The 18,675-nt window shown below is 41.1% G+C and overlaps 1 protein-coding gene and 1 long non-coding RNA gene across 2 annotated transcripts; one reads left to right on the plus strand and one right to left on the minus strand.

The window, feature by feature from the left end:
- The first annotated feature begins 864 nt into the window (after positions 1 to 864).
- On the plus strand, positions 865 to 10,559 carry LOC117813409. The gene is made up of 2 exons (XR_004631410.1): positions 865 to 988; positions 10,148 to 10,559. It is a non-coding gene; the product is annotated as an uncharacterized LOC117813409 (long non-coding RNA).
- A 1,039-nt stretch (positions 10,560 to 11,598) lies between these two features.
- On the minus strand, positions 11,599 to 12,494 carry bhlha9 (basic helix-loop-helix family, member a9). Its single transcript, XM_034684541.1, has one exon. The coding sequence runs from the start codon at positions 12,466 to 12,468 to the stop codon at positions 11,599 to 11,601; it is 870 nt and encodes a 289-aa protein (XP_034540432.1). The 5' UTR covers positions 12,469 to 12,494.
- Between the last annotated feature and the right edge of the window lie 6,181 nt (positions 12,495 to 18,675).

An 18,675-nucleotide genomic window follows, 5' to 3' on the forward strand; every position in this document is an offset into this window, starting at 1 on the left:
TTAGCTGAGAATCTAATCTGATCACAGAGAACATCGTCATGTCATAATCAGTGTAAGGACTGAGCTTTTCAAGCAGACTGAACATACTCTGAGCAGGTTATAGTGAATGAGCATGGTGATCCAGCCAGCTTTGTCACATTGAAAACTGACTTTAAAACCTGCCAGCCTTCTATTTAGAGGATTCTTTGTGTTTTGTCTAAATTCAGGCTAAAACCTGACTATGCTTTCAGCACTACATCGTATTGGCTGTCCTCCACTCATTACTGCAGTGACTCCTTTAAGCGTGACGTCATGTGCATACTCTCTGTTCTAGTTGCATGTGTGAGCTATGGCTGCAAGGACAACACATGATATTATGGGAATTTTGTAGACATTATACCTATTTTTGAACTAATATTTCTGGGTTATAAAATTGTTATGTAAATTTGATTTTGATTTGATTTTGAACATGTAAAAGTAAAAGAGAAAAAAAACATACAAGTAGAAAAGAAGAAATATTTATATAAAAATACAAGAAAAAAATAAATAGTTAAATTAAAACTAAACATGCACAGGGAAACTTTATCAGAAATCATAAAGTTGAATATCAGACGTCAATAATTTAGATGTAACGTGTTTGTTTGTGCATGTCATGGGAAAAAACTGTGTCCCATCATGTCCTCTGGCACCTTCACTTCCTTCACCTTCACCTATGATGTCAGAGCAGCAAAGTGTTTATTTGTGTATGTGTATGTGTTTATGCATGTGTGTGTGCAGAAGGGGGTGGGCACCGTAAGAAGCACATCAACATCTTCCCTCCTGCGTCTGACTCATCCTCATAGATCACGCTAACACACCCGCTGTCTTGGCACCATTTCTCCCCTGTTTGCTTGTTTTCTTTTCCATCAGCTTGGCAGCGGAGGGTGTCCAGGAGGCGGAGCAGTCTGAAAAGAAGATGCATCACTGACAGGACAGGCTCACATGTCGGAGAAGTGAGGTAAATACTCAGGTGAGTCACAGTCACAGAGGAAAGTTGACCTGTGAAAGCACTTTTCTGCAAAAAGCAGTGGTTTTCTCCTCCATGTTGGATTATCTCTCATGACCAAAGACAATATTTAGGTTCCTTTAGTAATGACAAAATCACTGGATTCATGTAGCAGAGTTTGAAAGAAAGTGCTTTGGTAGACAAAGAAATAAGTAGGAGACTCATACAGCAATGAAACAACATATATTAAAAAACTATGAGGCTGAAAGCAAAACAAAATTCAGAGTGAAACCAGTCGTGATGACTTTTGACTGCTCATAAGACAAGTTTATCTTAATATTGATCCCTCGATATGAACTTCAAAAGCAGTCATACGTTTTCTATAAATCAAAGTGTCATGTTTGTTTCTGCTGCTTTCATTCACATGTTTTGCTTCACAGTGAGTAGTTCTCTCAAGAGAGACACGACGAACACCTCTGTCCACAGATGAGTCAAAAACTGAGTCTCTTTGAGAATGAGTCACACAACGAGAAGGTGATAAATGTACATAATAGTACATAATAGAAAAAAGGTTGATGCAAGAATTTGTTTATATTGTGAATACTCACAATGAAAACTACGGTGGCCCTGAAGACAACATTTAACAAACAACAACTTTTGTAGGCGTTTTCATTCCACAATTTAGATTTTGTACTTCAAAAGCACAGTTCAAACTACAGTGTGAGGAAAGCTTTCCATATTCATCACCCACAGACAATCTGCACCAGGATTCAAACCAAGGACCCTTGCATTGAAAGGCAGTAGCCCTGTCCACCACACCACAGGGCAACTTTGCAATGCTAGTCTGTTTAGGTCTTTTCATTTCAGAATTCCTTTGTAGTAGTTTAAAAGAACGTGCACATTGTGGGGAAAGTGTTTCATTTCTATCTCACATTGGAAGCCCTTAGTGGGATTTTAACCCATAACCATTGAAAGGTAACAAACCTATCCTCAACACCACAGGGCTGCTTTGATGAGCTTTCTTTTTTATGTCTTTTCATTATACCATCTCGATATTGTACAAAAGCACAGTTATAGATAAAGGATTCTAACTGAGAAATCTTGGATTGAAAGGCAGCAGGCCTGAACACCATGCCATGGAGCTGGTTGTCAGTACTTGTCTCTTTAGGTCTTTTTATTTCACTATTTTGTTGTAGTTGTTTAACCCTGTTATGTTCAAGGTCAGACTGACCCTTTTCAAAGTTCAAAAAAAAAAAAGATGTTAATAGTGTTGTTTCGGTATGAAACTTCTTCTACATGCCTAAATTAGCTTAATCAACATACACAATAATCAGGGTTCCCACTCTTTTCCAGAGATCATTTTCAAGGACATTTCCAGGACATTTCCAGGACATTTTCATTGATGATCAAGCTGGTATGACAGTCTAAATTTAGTTCCTAATTTAGTTCCTAAATAGGCTTATATGTTCCTCTCAGTGGAAGTCTACATTGAAAGACATGTAGTCTAGGAGTCTAGGAGTTTCTGTGCAGCTGTGTCACTCTTTTTGTTCCGTTTGTTTTCACTATCGGGAGTTTGCACTCCACTAGCTAGAGCAGGGGTTCTCAAACTTTTTGGAGCCAGGGACCCCTTACAGGTGAGAAAATTGTCCATGGACCCCCTCATAATAGTAACACAGATTAAGCACATTAGTGATGTGTCATGATCAAAAGCTGCGGCTCTGAGAGCCGATGCTTTATAGTGAATCAGAAGACCCGGCTCGCATCGAGAGAGCTGGCTCCCAGTTTTTTCCTTTCGTTTTTTTCTCACAGTGCTCAGCCCCAGCTCTGCTCACAGCAGAACTTTGTGTTGATTGGTCAGCTTGGCAGCCATGCGGCCAATCACATGTGAGGATATAGGATACAGGTGATGGAGGGGAGGCTCTGTATTGTGGCTTCATCTGTTCCTTCAGAGAGAGTCTTCTTGAAGACCGGGCAAATACTCACTGAGAGGAGAAATCCGATCAGCCCATCCAAGCTGAGGCATCGGATTTTTCTCAATGCCAACCTGAGGATATTAATAATGTTTGCTTGAGTTTGGTTCTGGTTCTGTTTGCTTGAGTTCGGTTCTGGTTCTGGTTCGGTTCTGGTTCGGTTCTAGTTCAGTTCTGGTTCGGTTCTGGTTCAGTTCTTGTACGGTTCTGGCACGGTTCTGGTTCGGTTCTTGTTTGGTTCTGGTTAAGTCCTGGTTAAGTTCTGGGTCGGTTCTGGTTCGGTTCTGGTTCGGTTCTTGTGCGGTTCTGGCACGGTTCTGGTTCGGTGCGGTTCTGGTTCAGTTCTGGTTCGGGTTCAGTTCTGGTTCAGTTCTGGTTCGATTCTGGTTCGGTTCTGGTTCGGTTCTGGTTCGGTTCTGGTTCGGTTCTTGTGCGGTTCTGGCACAGTTCTGGTTCGGTTCGGTTCTGGTTCGGTTCTGGTTTAGGTCGGGTTCGGTTCTGGCTGAGTTTGGTTCGGTTCTGGCACGGTTCTGGCACGGTTCTGGTTCGGTTCTGGTTCAGTTCTGGTTCGGTTCTGGTTCGGTTCTGGTTCGGTTCTTGTACGGTTCTGGCACGGTTCTGGTTCGGTGCGGTTCTGGTTCGGTTCTGGTTCGGGTTCAGTTCTGGTTCAGTTCGGGTTCGATTCTGGTTCGGTTCTGGTGCGGTTCTGGCACAGTTCTGGTTCGGTTCGGTTCAGGTTCGGTTCTAGTTTAGTTCTGGTTCGGTTCTGGCTGAGTTTGGTTCGGTTCTGGTTTGGTTCTGGCACGGTTCTGGTTCGGTTCGCTTCGGTTCTGGTTCAGTTCTGGTACGTTCTGGCTCCGGTCTGGTTCGGTTCTGGTTGTGTTTGCTTGACTTTGGTTCTGGTTCTGTTTGCATGACTTTGGTTCTGGTTCTGTTTACTTAAGTTTAGTTCTGGTTCTAACCCTAACCCTAATCCGAACCCTAACCCAAACCCTAACCCTAATCCGAACCCTAACCCTAACCCCAACCCTAATCCGAACCCTAACCCTAATCCTAACCCTAACCCTAATCCTAACCCTAACCCTAATCTGAACCCTAACCCTAAACCTAATCTGAACCCTAACCCTAACCCTAACCCTAACCCTAATCCTAACCCTAACCCTAATCTGAACCCTAACCCTAATCTGAACCCTAACCCTAACCCTAACCCTAACCCTAATCCTAACCCTAACCCTAATCTGAACCCTAACCCTAATCCTAACCCTAACCCTAATCTGATCCCTAACCCTAACCCTAACCCTAATCTGAACCCTAACCCTAATCTGAACCCTAACGCTAATCCTAACCCCAACCCTAATCCGAACCCTAACCCTAATCCTAACCCTAATCTGAACCCTAACCCTAACCCTAATCTGAACCCTAACCCTAACCCTAATCCTAACCCTAACCCTAACCCTAATCTGAACCCTAACCCTAACCCTAACCCTAACCCTAATCTGAACCCTAACCCTAACCCTAATCTGAACCCTAACCCTAACCCTAATCTGAACCCTAACCCTAATCACAACCCTAACCCTAATTCTAACCCTAACCCTAATCACAACCCTAACCCTAATCACAACCCTAACCCTAATCCTAACCCTAACCCTAATCTGAACCCTAACCCTAACCCTAATCTGAACCCTAACCCTAATCACAACCCTAACCCTAATTCTAACCCTAACCCTAATCACAACCCTAACCCTAATCACAACCCTAACCCTAATCCTAACCCTAACCCTAATCTGAACCCTAACCCTAATCTGAACCCTAACCCTAACCCTAATCCGAACCCTAACCCTAATCTGAACCCTAACCCTAATCTGAACCCTAACCCTAACCCTAACCCTAATCCTAACCCTAACCCTAATCTGAACCCTAACCCTAATCTGAACCCTAACCCTAACCCTAACCCTAACCCTAACCCTAATCTGAACCCTAACCCTAATCCTAACCCTAACCCTAATCTGAACCCTAACCCTAACCCTAATCTGAACCCTAACCCTAATCTGAACCCTAACCCTAATCCTAACCCCAACCCTAATCCAAACCCTAATCCTAACCCTAATCCTAACCCTAACCCTATTCTGAACCCTAACCCTAACCCTATTCTGAACCCTAACCCTAACCCTAATCCTAACCCTAATCCTAACCCTAATCTGAACCCTAACCCTAACCCTAACCCTAATCTGAACCCTAACCCTAATCTGAACCCTAACCCTAACCCTAACCCTAATCTGAACCCTAACCCTAACCCTAATCTGAACCCTAACCCTAATCACAACCCTAACCCTAATCACAACCCTAAACCTAATCACAACCCTAACCCTAATCCTAACCCTAACCCTAATCTGAACCCTAACCCTAATCTGAACCCTAACCCTAACCCTAATCCTAACCCTAATCCTAACCCTAACCCTAATCTGAACCCTAACCCTAATCTGAACCCTAACCCTAATCCTAACCCTAACCCTAATCTGAACCCTAACCCTAATCCTAACCCTAACCCTAACCCTAATCTGAACCCTAACCCTAACCCTAACCCTAATCTGAACCCTAACCCTAACCCTAACCCTTATCACAACCCTAACCCTAATCCCAACCCTAACCCTAACCCTAATTACAACCCTAACCCTAGGATCAGGGTGAGAATGGTTTTGTAACAGAAATGCACAAAATTGGGCAATTATAAGGCTGCTCATAAAAACACTGTACTTAAAAGGGTTTTCAACACAAACCATTAGTTTTTTCAAAGTTAAGCTAAAATATACGGCAACAAAAGATCCTAAATTAAGAGCCGTTCGGGAGTCGAAAGAGCCGGCTCTTCTTTGGGAGCTGAGTTAAAAGAGACGGCTCTCTGAAAAGAGCCGAAGTTCCCATCACTAAAACACATGCGTACTACCATTTGCACTCTTAGTTGCCCTTGGAACTATTTGTATTGTAAAACGTATTAATGTAAATACTTCAGACCTGTACCATAGTGATAAACAGATAACACTTCAATTTGAATCAAGTAAATACCACTTGTATACTTTAAAACAGAGGGTCATTTCATTCCTTGTGGACTCAACATGACAGCATTTATACTTTTCAAGTAATTGATCTTAAACGCTTTCAGAAAATTAACAGTAACAAGACTCACATATCCCTTCGAGCCACCAAATGGTATCATAACAATGGTGTATATGCTGTTTTGTAATGACACAGCACAATTTTATAATTTATTAGAAATGTATTCAAATTATTTCACGGACCCCCACGCTATGGTTCACGGACCCCCAGGGGTCCCATGACCCCACTTTGAGAACAACTGAGCTACAGTACGGTAATTGAGCTCTCAGCCTGCAGAGAAAGTTGTGAGGCACAGACCCCCAAGCTCTCTGCCCGACTCCACTGGTCACACTATAACTTAAATATAAGACTCTTTGAATCAAAAGAGCACTCTACAAGGTTAATGTACCATAAAACATAAACAATATACCCCCATTTTCTGTGAATGCATGATTATGAAGTGAAGGACAAAAGATGTGAGAAAAGATGTGAAAAAAGTTGTGCAGTGTTGCTGTCTTTTCCAGCACAGCGTGCACTCAACTTTCAATGCATGGGGATGTGTTTTGTTAATAGGGTCAGGTCGCATGCAGCCATGTTGGAATAATTTTCCAGGACTATATGTGCTTTTCCAGGACATTTTACTTTTTCTCCCATTTTCCAGGTGTTTTCCAGTACTGGAAAACTGGTCAACTGACCCTTACCCTAATTATAACCCTAATCATAACCCTAACCCTAATCATAACCATTATCATAACCCTAATCCTAACCCGAATCCTGACCCTAACCCTAATCATGACCTTTACCCTAATCATAACCTTAACCCTAATCATAATCCTAACCCCTAATCATAACCCTAAACCTTACCCTTATCATAACCCTAATCCTAATCTTAACCCTAACCCTGACCCTAACCCTAATCATAACCTTTACCCTTATAATAACCCTAACCCTAACCCTAATCATAACCCTAACCCTAACCGTAATCATAACCCTAACCCTAATCCTAACCCTTAGTGATGTTCCATGATCAAAAGCTGCGGCTCTGCGGAGAGCCAATGTTTTTATAGTGAATCAGAAGAGCCGGCTTGCATCGAGAGAGAGACGGCTTTGCAGTTTTTTGTTACTTTGTGCATTAAAAACGTTTGATTAAAATACTAAACAAAAGTAAGAATGGTTTTGTAACAGAATAAATTCACAACATTTGGCAATTCTAAGGCTTCTCTTAAAAGCAGTCTATGTAAAAGGGTTTTCAACAGACAAACCATTATCTTTTGCAAGGCTAACATGCGGCTTCAAAAGATCCTAAATTAAGAGCCGTTCGGGAGTCTTCCGGGAGCCGAGTCAAAAGAGCCGGCTCTCTGAAAAGAGCCGAACGGTTCCTGGGTCAAGTTGACCCACAAACATTATTGCTGTCCCTAAGAAACGAACATAACAGGAGGGTTAATAGAACAATTCAATCACATTTTGAGGAAAGTGTTGCATTTCCATCTCCCATTGGAAGCCCATAGTGGGATTTGAACCCAGAACCATCAGATTGAAAGGTAGCAGGCCTATCCTCAACACACAGGACTGCAGCAATGAGCTTTCTTTTGTAGGTCTTTTCATTCCACCATTTGGATATTGTAATTTAAAAACATAGTTCAAACTATACTGCGGGGAAAGTATTTCACTGCCTGAATTCAAACGCAGAACCCTTGCATTGAAAGGCAGCAGCCCTGTCCAATTTTGCCTCTGCTTGTATCTTTAGGTCTTTTCATTTATGTCTTAACGGTACTTCAAAAGCACAGCTGAAAACATTTCATGTTAATCACCAAATCGGTCTCTGTCCAGGATTTGAACCCTAAACTATATCACTAAAAGCCCTCAGCACCTGCCACATCACCACAGGCCTGCCTTCCAGCACTTATCTAACTGAGATTTAGTTGTTTCCATTTAAACATTTTATTGGGATACTTTGAAAGCAAGTGAAGTAAAAGACAAAATAAATAAAAAGGCAGAGAAGACATCTCTTAATATCAGGTTTACAAGATGTGTTTTAAGACCTGATCTTAAAGAACTCACTGATTCTGAAAGCTTCATCTCCTCTGGTTCTAAAGCTCCTGTGAGGAGTTTCAGGAGGAGCCTGTTTGGTTTGGTTGGTTTGGTTTCTTATGTGTAAGGACAAGCAACATGGTAGAGAGTTTGGTATGGGAGGCCGTGGCTAAAACTATGCATGGCAGCCCAATTTGAGCAAGTCAAGCACAAGCTAAATTCTGGTGAAATGTAGCTTTTATTTTTTGCTCTGTGCTGGCAAAACGGACCAGAATGTAAACAAAAACCTCTATTTTTAAAATGTCTTGAGATCATTGCTATATATATAAAGATTGATTGATTGATTGATTGATTGATTGATTGATTGATTGATTGATTGATTGATTGATTGATTGATTGATTGATTGATTGATTGATTGATTGATTGTCATGACATCCCACATAGCAAAATTGGTCTGGCCCACAATACCCTTAGACTCGGCCAACATAACACAAAGAATGACGGCCCTTAAGTGGCCAAGATATAGTTTGCCAGAGACGGCCCACACATGGGCCAGCTTAATCACAAGCTCAACCTTAATCAGCCAAGATGCGGCATGGACAGATCTGGGCCACATAAACCAAGCCACAATCAGGCCAGATGTGGCATGCCATCTATATACAATGCCATCATTGACAGACCTGGGCCACATCCGGTTGACTTACCACTTGCCATGCCAGCAGTCAGCCAACAGTGCAGGCTTGTTGCCAGATCTGGCCCAGACCTATCTGCTATGTGGGATGTTGTAGCTGTCTCTCAAAGCATTGTTACAGACTCCACTGAAGAGTGCTAGTAAAGGGGTTAAAGTGAGATAAACTGAAAAGATGCAGTGGCCCTCAATACCCTGAGCAAATTCAACTCTAACTTTAGACTCTAACTTTTGCTTTTGCTTTTTACTCTGAAGCTCAAGGCACCAGACTGTATTTATTTCTGATGAATTGACAGAATTAATCAGCAGAACTGAATCAGTAAAATAACTGATAGCTGCAGCCCTGACTGGTTTTCCTCTCAGCATCTGTGACTGACAAGTTACATCCCTGTTGGTTGGTTTTAAACTTTTAATGCTATCTACTTTTTGATTTTAAGGCAGACATTGAAAGTATTATTCACAAGAGAAAAAGGGGATTGGAGTTATAAATTAATGATATATATATATATATATATATATATATATATATATATATATATATATATATATATATATATATATATATATATATATATATATATATATATATATACATATATATTTACATGGGTATTTGGGCAAAGAGCCCAAATTGCTCCATTAAGGGAACAAAATTCCCTGTCATATTGACTGGGTTGTCAGTGAAAGTTTCCTAAGGAAGTCATGGAAAACAATCATTAGAAAAGAGTGGGAACCCTGAATAAAGTCAGACAGTTGATAAAACCAAAGATAATACCAACATTAAAAACAATGAATGGATTGTATGAGATATTTTGGAGACATAAAAAATAATGGGAGAATAAAATGTGTAAAGCTCAATTCCAATGAGGAAAAATAACATTTAACATGTTAGGAATTATATATCCAGATAAAGTGTTGTGCAAATATGACAATCATTTGAATGCTCTCAAACTGTGTACCACCATTGTTTGCAGAAGCACATGCTGCATGATTTGACACTCTTTTACCAGATGTGGAGTAAAATAAACCAGGGACGAGCAAAAGAAAAAAGTCTCAGTCGCCTTTTGCTGTCTGCCAGGTTTCAGTCTGGAGTCTCTTGAGAACCCAAGTGAGAAAATAAACTGCCGCTGAAGTGAGCAGAGATCTGCGTCTGTGCCAAAACGGGAGGAGGGAGAGACATGCCGTCAGTGCGCTGCACTCGTCTCTGATGACTCAAAGTTTTCTATGATTCACGTCTGAACAGAAGCTGAACGAAGATACACTCTTCTCCTTTTTCTCACCACCTCTTCCTATTATTCCACTCCCCCTTGCCATTCATGCCTTTCTTCCTCTCCTTCCTGTCTGCTAATTGTTGTCCTACCACACTCTTTATTCCTCCTTTGAGCCTGTGTTCTTCTCCTCAGGCCTCAGCGTCTCAGGGCCCTGGCTGGAAGACCTCCAGGATGTTCAAAACACTCTCACACACCCTCCTCCACCTGCGGGTCCGTGCAGCCCGACAGGGGATTTCACCGCGCTGATGACGGGGCGCTGTCTTCCTTCCTGAGCCCACATAAATCTGTCGTGTTCTTCGTCCTATAGTCTAATATTAAACTTGTTTTCCATGACATGCTGCTCTGCAGGGGAGGGAAAGTTGTTGTCGACTGAGACGAGTTGGGGCAGCCCTGGAGGAAAAACTGGGGTCAGAGTTTCCTCTCGACTAACTGACCTTCTGATAGTTACTAATGATGATCTCACCTGCTGTTGTTGCAGAGTGGTAGCTTTATCTGTGGAGTGCTTCTGTGCAGAAAAGGATTTCTTGAATAAAAAAGTTTTATTGTGTTGCTTCCATTTTTTCCTCACTATTTGTGCAAAAAACTCCAACGGTGAAAGTCAAGAAAAACGTCTTTCATAAGGTTCAGGAAATGCTCTTTTTATTTATTTGCATTTGATATTAAATGTTAGGCTCACACAACACTTTGGATGATGTCCTCCTTGTCAGTTTTTATCATGCAGTGTGTCAAACACGGCACCTTGGCTTCTCCTCTCCCAGAAAAATGACAAGAATGGACTTGTGAGGACATTTTTCAACCAAGTGAAGGACCTCTGTCATCTCAGAGTCAGAGCAGTGGAGGCTACGACCTCAGGCTATAATCAAACGCATGCACACACACACACACACACACACACACACACACACACACACACACACACAAACATACACATGCACACCTAAAGACATGTATGCACACTTGGATGTGCATGAACACACTTAAACATGTGTAAAGCTAAGTGCTGTAGTTGTTGTGCAATCCCTGAGAACCAATTACAGCTACATGTGTGTTATGACACAAGAAGCATGACAGATTTCACATCATTTTAACATTTAATTTTGTATTTTAGAAAATAATGTACAAACTTTTACAACTTTACAAACTCAACTGAGGTCTTACAAAATATAAACAATAAATACATTAACAAAATGATACACTTTGGTTCAAATCTTTGTTCACATTTCCTCAAGATAGGATGAAAGAACAACTGAAGCATTGCCTGTCTATCTCTTATTGTCACACAATTCATGTTGTCTCATTTTGCCTGATCATTCAGCTTTTGCAGACATTTGACAGATTAACAAATAGAGCACAATCATTTGAAACATTCTTTTGAAATGCAAAATAAACTTCTTGATATAAACAACATTCTGTAGTCTGGATTGCTGGTGCATTTAGATACATATGTGATGACTACACAACAATGACTCTGCTCTGAAAGTGTAATACTGAGTTGACTGACACAGCAGAGACATAAAAGTTGTAGTCTTCCTGAGATCCTGAAACAGTCCTCTGTGTGTCTTCAAGGCTTACAGTGTTAGATGTCACAGTATGTCTGCACACAGGGGGAGGTTGTGCTCTGGCTCCTGCAGGTAGTTTACCTGCCAGGGGAGCCCCAGAGCTTGAGAAGGCTCCACAAACGTGTCCATGTACCTTTGAGTGCAGGAGGCCCACATCCCTGGCTGGTACCCCAATCCCTCACCCACCTGTGGGTACCTGAGAGGGCTAGGCGGGTGGTCATGGGGGCTGCTGCAGTGTCCGTGTGAGGCATAAATCTGTCCCTCAGGGGGGTAACAGGGGTAGTGAGGTGATGGAGGACAGGAGGACACAGGGTTGTCCATGTAGAGGTGAGTCTCAGCTGGTAGTCGATGCATGTGGGCTCCTTGTTGTGGCTGCATCTGGTGCGAGATGGAAGCATGCCAGGGGACGTAGCTCTGATGCTCAAGGCGAGGGATTGTCACCCTGCTCTGCTCGAGTCGAGAGGCTCCCATCCCAGCTGGACCCACAGACGACCTGTTGCACTCCCGGTGGGTGCATGGCTTGTTTGGGGGGTTGGTGCTCAGGAACACAGAGAGAGCAGAGATCCGGTTGATGGCTCTCTGCAGGGTGGCGATCTTGGATAGCCGTTTGCCACTCAGGTCATGGTTCAGAGTCACTCGCAGGGCGTTGAAAGCTTGGTTGTAGTCCAGGATGCGTTTTCGCTCACGGACATTAGCGGCCATTCTTCTGGCTTTTGAGCGGACGGGCCGGTTGCGTTTCTTTGTCTGGCCTTCCTCTGGGTCACTCGGGCTATTGGAGCTCTCACTGTCCTGAAAAGATGCCTTTGGACTGCTATCGTCGTCTCCCTGATCCAGCACACCAAGATCTAGCTCCTCCTCTGAGAACTCTGATCCTGTAACACTGCTGCAGCTCATCCTGGATATAAAGTGGATGCTGAACGAGCCAATTTGAAAGTTTTAACTTGTTTTGTTGCTGCAGTGAAGACTCTTGATGAAGAATGCTGAGCTTCCTGTGCCCATCAAACGTGTTGTCGCTGTAGTGAAGAATCTTTTTGAAGAACACAGCTTTTGTAGACTTGTTCAGTGACCAGCCACGCACTCCTTGAGTCGTTTCAAGGGGCTGTCGGTGTTTGCTGCTGTGCCGACAGCCCAGGTATTCTCCTCCTCTGACTCCTCTGCTGCCTTGTGATTACTTGTACCTGAGCAGGACAGGTCCGCCTGCTTTTAAAGCTCTTGAAGTCACATGGTACAGTCACCTGTGAGGAATGATGCACTCTCTCTGCCTCTGCGAGTTTATGAGCGCCCTGCAGGCAAATGGCACTGTCACCGCCTCCTCCTCCTCTGACTCTCCCTCACATCCCTCACAGGATCTTACAGGAGAGTTTCAACACACTGTGTGTGTGTGTAAGACATACACAAAACGTACTCATTATTTAAGATAGTAATTAACTTGACACTTCCTTTAACACCTTTAGAGAGGATTTGATTTGGCTGTTTTCAACTCACATAACAGTCCTGTAATCCCTGACGTCAGTTATGTGTTTTTAACTCATGCTTTCCATAAAGCTGTGGAGTATTTTAAAGAAAGGGGAAGAAATAAAGCTCAGATTCTTAGTCAGGTATCTCTGCGTTACCTGTGTGTTTACTTTTCCAACAACTTATTACTATTACCCCTACACTTCAACACAAATCTCTGTGCAGTCTGATCCTAACACTTTCCAAACAGGCTTGTTACATCAGCTTTAACACTTTTCATTTAGCATCTTTGCATAAAAAGACTGGACAACAACATACAGAAAAAGATCATCTACTTGGTAAATCTATCAGTGAAACGAAGCATGAGAAGCGTAATGTTACCAAAGTGATATTAAAGGCACGTGAAGATGAGACAGAGATGAGGAAAACTGACCTGGTTTTAATGTCTGGAACCAACAGGTAAAACTTGTTAATAAGACGAAGGTGACTGAAGAAGGTGACTGACGAAGGTGACTGACGCAGCCGTCGATGTACAAGCATATTCAGAGCCAGAAAGAATCGCCTGACTAACTTTTTGTACACATTAGAATAACACATCCTAATTTACTGTCACTTGTTTAAAGTTTAACGAGCTGAAGGTTTCAAAAGTCTCGTAAAAACATGATGCATCTTCAGTCTCCTTGCACGCAAACAGTCAAGTTATCCATGAGAGGGCTAAATTTTATACTTTGAATACGTTTCAGAGCCTTGATTTTAAACTTTTACTCCATTAAAAACAATAATTCACTGAAAAATCTGAAATTCTACTGGTGTAAAGTTAGTTTTTTTCCCAGCCTCTGGGATTTAAAACACTGAAAAATGAATCATTCTCATCTTATCCATCCTGTGATTTCAACGCTTTTCTTTAAAAAAAAATGAATGCTGATGATTGTTTCTTTCCTTGCACAGCTTCATGCATGCCTTTCTTTTTTTTTAGATTATTTGCAGGGGATTTCTACTTCTTTATTTGGAGGAAGAGACAGCGGATAGAGTTGGACACTGGGAAGTGGAAGAAGACATTTAGCAAAGGGCCAGGGGTCGGATTTGCAGGACTGAGTACATGGCCTAATACACCTCCCACTTTTTACCACAATAACCACTAACGGGAAAAACATTTGAAAGGTGAAAGGAAAGGAAAGTCTCAGGCACATTGAAGACAGATTGGTATCCGAGTGGTCCAATCTATCCCACACATCTCACCTTTTCTTAGGTGTGGGAAGAGGAACCTTCTTATCAAATATAGGTTAGATTTGTCCTTGCAATTAGTTATCTCTCTCTCTCTCTCTCTCTCTCTCTCTCTCTCTGTCTGTCTCTCTCTCTCTCTCTCTCTCTCTCTCTCTCTCTCTCTCTCTCTCTCTCTCTCTCTCTCTCTCTCTCTCTCTCTCTCTCTCTCTCTCTCTCTCTCTCTCCCTGTGCTCAGGTTTAAGGGCCATGTAATTTAGAGTAGTCTCCCTGGAACCTTCCCCATAAATCAGGCCTGGGCAGCACCTGAGGACAAGAGTGGAGCAAGGCTGACACTTCAAAGAGAGGGAAAAAACAAGGGCAAATATTTTACAATCAGAACCTACAATCTCTGCTTGTAAGACTATCCTTCGTTCATATTCTTCTGCCAGAAGATGGTATTTGATTTTGATAAAGTCCTGTTGTTACACCTCGCGCTCCTATTGATCTAACAAAGTTATGAGTTAGGAGTCATTTTGAAAAGGTCCACTTAGATACAGAGAAAACAGACTCTCATGTGTTTTATTTACTCACTCCTTCCTCTTGACCGACACATGTAGTACAAGACAAGTAAAGGTCTGTATCCACATTACAGATCTTTGTGTGAGATAACATGCTGGACAGTGAAAGGTGACTGCACTGACCTTTAGCTAGGCTTCTGGCCAAGTGCAATGGGTCAGGTAAGTAAAGGGTAGGTCGCTCAGACAGTGAACTGGGGGTCGTTGAGGAGCATTGCTTCCTTCCTGCCCTCATGGTTTTATTGTCGGTGCTGCAGCTTAGAGACGCCAACCTTTAAGACAATTACAGCCCACAGCTTCAGCCTCAGCAGACACAACTATTGATCTGAGGTGGGAACTTTCAGAGCAGTCTTTTACTGTGAGATCAGCAGGGATTCAGTGAGAATACGTTCTTATTAAAAAAGATGTCTTCATGTATTCACCCACACATGTAGTGTGTAATTAGAGTAGAACAATAACTTGGGGTCTTCAGTCCCAGGACCTTTTCTTACTGTCTGTACAGAAGTTCAGAGCTGAACAAGGGAAAAAGGCTGTCAAGTTTGCTGTTCCCTTTACCTCAATTGGAATAAAAAGAAGACCTACACCTTTAAAAAACGGTCTCATTGAATGCTTTTAAGGTGAATATGCTGTGCCTGCTTCAGAATAAATAACTTAGAGACAACCCCAATTCCAAAAAAGCTGAGGCACAGTGTAAAATGTTCGCTCTAGATCATATTTATATATGGTTACCTCTTCTCACTATACATTTTCAACCTTTGTTTGTTGATGCAGGGTCAGGTGATTTTAAGCCCATGCAGTGACTTCCACTACAGAGCCATGTTTGTTTTTATCCAGTGTTGGTTTTGTCCTTGTTGTGCACGGAGTTCTCCAGAAATCTTCAAAAGATATTAGGCTATGTACTGTAACTAATGAAATCCAAACCAGTCATGTAACCTGTTGAAAATTAACCTCTCAGTTGGGAGATGCTCTTTCAGGTGTTTTTATTAGCACTACACAATTTTTTTCTGTGTTTTTTTTTCCCTGTCCCAACTTTTTGTAATGTGTTGCTGTCATCAAATTCAAAATGAGCATATATTTTTCAGTTTCAACATTTGATGTGTTGTAGAGTTTGAACTATTAAGTACAGAAAGGATTTAAAGGATTTGCAAACTATCAAAATCCTTTTTTAGTCAACATTGTACTTGGACTGTTGATATTTTTAATCCTGATTAATTGCAGAATTTCAGTGGTTGATCGCAATTAATCCCATTGTTTTTTAGCATGCTTTAGAATCCTTTGTTTTGGGATTTCAGAATATGTTAAAGTCCATATCAACAGTGAAAAGTAATTTTAACTAGTCTCTTGATTTGGGGATTCAAATTAATGCAACAAAATGTACTTGTATTATTCAAATACATGCTACTAAATGCAAATAAAAAAAGACCAGAGGGCCTGAAACCATCACTAAGACTATTTTCACACATATTATTTGATTGCTTTGTTCTGATTCAGATGAAAAAAATGAGTCATTGCCTTAATTTCACTGGGTTTTTTTGGGTTCACACATCAATATTGTAAAGCACGTCACAGCACCCACCATCACATAGCTGTCCTTACGTCATTACATCTAGTCTGACACCTACTCCCTTGAAGCAATCCTCACTGGGGCTTTAAACACATAAAATATATATAATCAATACACAATATGCTTGGCAACAGAAGTAGTGCAAAATATATTTGAATGAAACTACATTTTATAACCATGAATGTAAATCATGTTCTTCATTCTTTTCACAACAAAGGTAATGATTGAATGAGAGAATCACATCTCTCTAATATTTGCAGACAAATAGATCACAGTCTTTATGAAGTCAACTCGTCATTTCACTGCCATCAGGTTTACCTCAGTTTACACACAAATATTGTATTTTGCTGTTTGTTTGTATTTGTAATCATACATTTTATATTGTTTTTATGCTGTCCAAACAGATTATTTTGTGCCCATGGCACAAACATTTGCATATAAATAGAACTATTATGCATATTAGTTAAATAATAAACTATTTACCAAATCAACCTTTTTTTTCTATCTTTTGTTTGTTTGTCTTAATGATTATTGATCTGTCAGCTTTGAATTAACTGTTAACTAATTAATTAACTAATAACTGTCCAGTATTTAATTAAAATAAGAGCTCATAAAGTTTAAAAAAAACTTTAATTAACTACTCAATTGCCCTAAGACTTGGAAAATTTCATCAAAATACAATGTGCTGCTTTTTCAAATCTACATTGAAACACAGCTCTCAGCGAAACATAGTCTTCACTGTTGAACTGGTTTCAGTGGAGTTGTCTTTTCTTCAGATTTTAAACCTTCTCAAAAAACATGGCAGACATGATCTGAATACAACAAACGGTGAAAAAACTCAGTAAGTTTGTGCAGACTTTCTCATATCATTGTATAATGTCTTACAGCCAGAGGTCTCACCGCGCAACAACTCTGTCGTCTAGGCATCCCTGTTATTTTTGTGACCAAAGGTCCGTTTCTGTGAAGTAGTAAAGTAACCTCTTAGGCCTGTGTATTTAGCACACCTTTTAAATAACCCTGCTGATCTCCTACATACCTTTATAACTAAAACTGTTTGAAATGTTTGGGCCGGGCCGCTCTGAGTGAGCAGGCTTTATCACACGCTGTGATTTATGGCTTCACAAACATGTCAGATTTATTGCTGCGGTGTAAAAAGCATGAAGACTACAGCCTCGGACTCTCCCCGTCCATTCATTTCTGACAGGTGACAAGACACCAGTAATTATCCACCGCCGGGAATAAATCAGCAGATTTTATCACGCAGCTCACCGTGCCCTCGATGGAATAACCATTTTCAAGCAAAGGGAACCTGTCCAACGCCGCTGAACCTAAGATTTGTAAATCTCCTGCTCAAGCCCCCATAATGACCGGTTGTTAGCCGTTTGTTATTAGAGGTCTGTGTGCCAAACATTATAGATGTATATTTCCAAAGGGGTAGTTAAGGCTAATAAGTGAGTAAGCTCCGGGTTCGCTAACCTTGGCTTTGCACAGGTATGTTAATGCATGTTTTTGGTGCCAGCTATGGAATTTTCTCACCTCAATAAAAACCTCCCAGTCCAAAAAAAAAAAAAAAGTTCACACTATTTGTCACACCACAATCCCCAACGATGGTTAATGTGGGTACAAATCTATGTTATCAGCTGTGCACTACCAATCTGTGGTTATTCATGCCTGCTGTTTTATTGCTCATCTTTTTTATTGCAAAAACACAGTGCTGCACAGTGAAGGTTACATATGAAGGGAAAAATCCTGCAAAGTCAAGCATAAAATAGTGCTTTGGTGTAACGTTTGGTTAAATATTGCAGAAATCCAAGAGCCAAATTAAGTGATCGTATAAGCTGAAATCTTGCAGCTTTCAAATGAAGTGAGGAAGTCACCACACACAATAATGAACATTGTAAGGCTTCCTTGAATTTGGACAGTGACTTATTCTTAATTTCTGCCCATGCATAGTTGTCATGAATATAGAAATTAGCTTAACCTCAACTTTTGTTCTACTAACATGCTAATTCATCAAACTACAAAAGTTTTAGAACACCCCAATTTTTCCACTTTTTTAACTGAAATCCAAACAGTTCAAGTCCATTGAATTGCTTGAAATGGTACAAAGGTAAGGGGTGAATTGCCAAAAGTTTAAAGAAAAAAGGTAAGATAACCAAAACTGAAAAAAAAATGTACATTTCAGAATTATACGAAAAGGCCTTTTTCAGGGAACAAGAAATGGGTTGCTGTTCTGCAATTGAGGTTAGTCAAGCCTTGAAAGTTGGTGCTACTAATTCTTACAGGTGTCCCAACTTTCCTTGA

Source organism: Notolabrus celidotus, chromosome 5, assembly GCF_009762535.1.
Source record: "Notolabrus celidotus isolate fNotCel1 chromosome 5, fNotCel1.pri, whole genome shotgun sequence".
Taxonomy (NCBI): domain Eukaryota; kingdom Metazoa; phylum Chordata; class Actinopteri; order Labriformes; family Labridae; genus Notolabrus; species Notolabrus celidotus.

Bases quoted from the DNA above. Each gene is read 5' to 3' on its own strand.
- bhlha9 (XM_034684541.1), bottom strand. From the start codon at position 12,468: ATGAGCTGCAGCAGTGTTACAGGATCAGAGTTCTCAGAGGAGGAGCTA.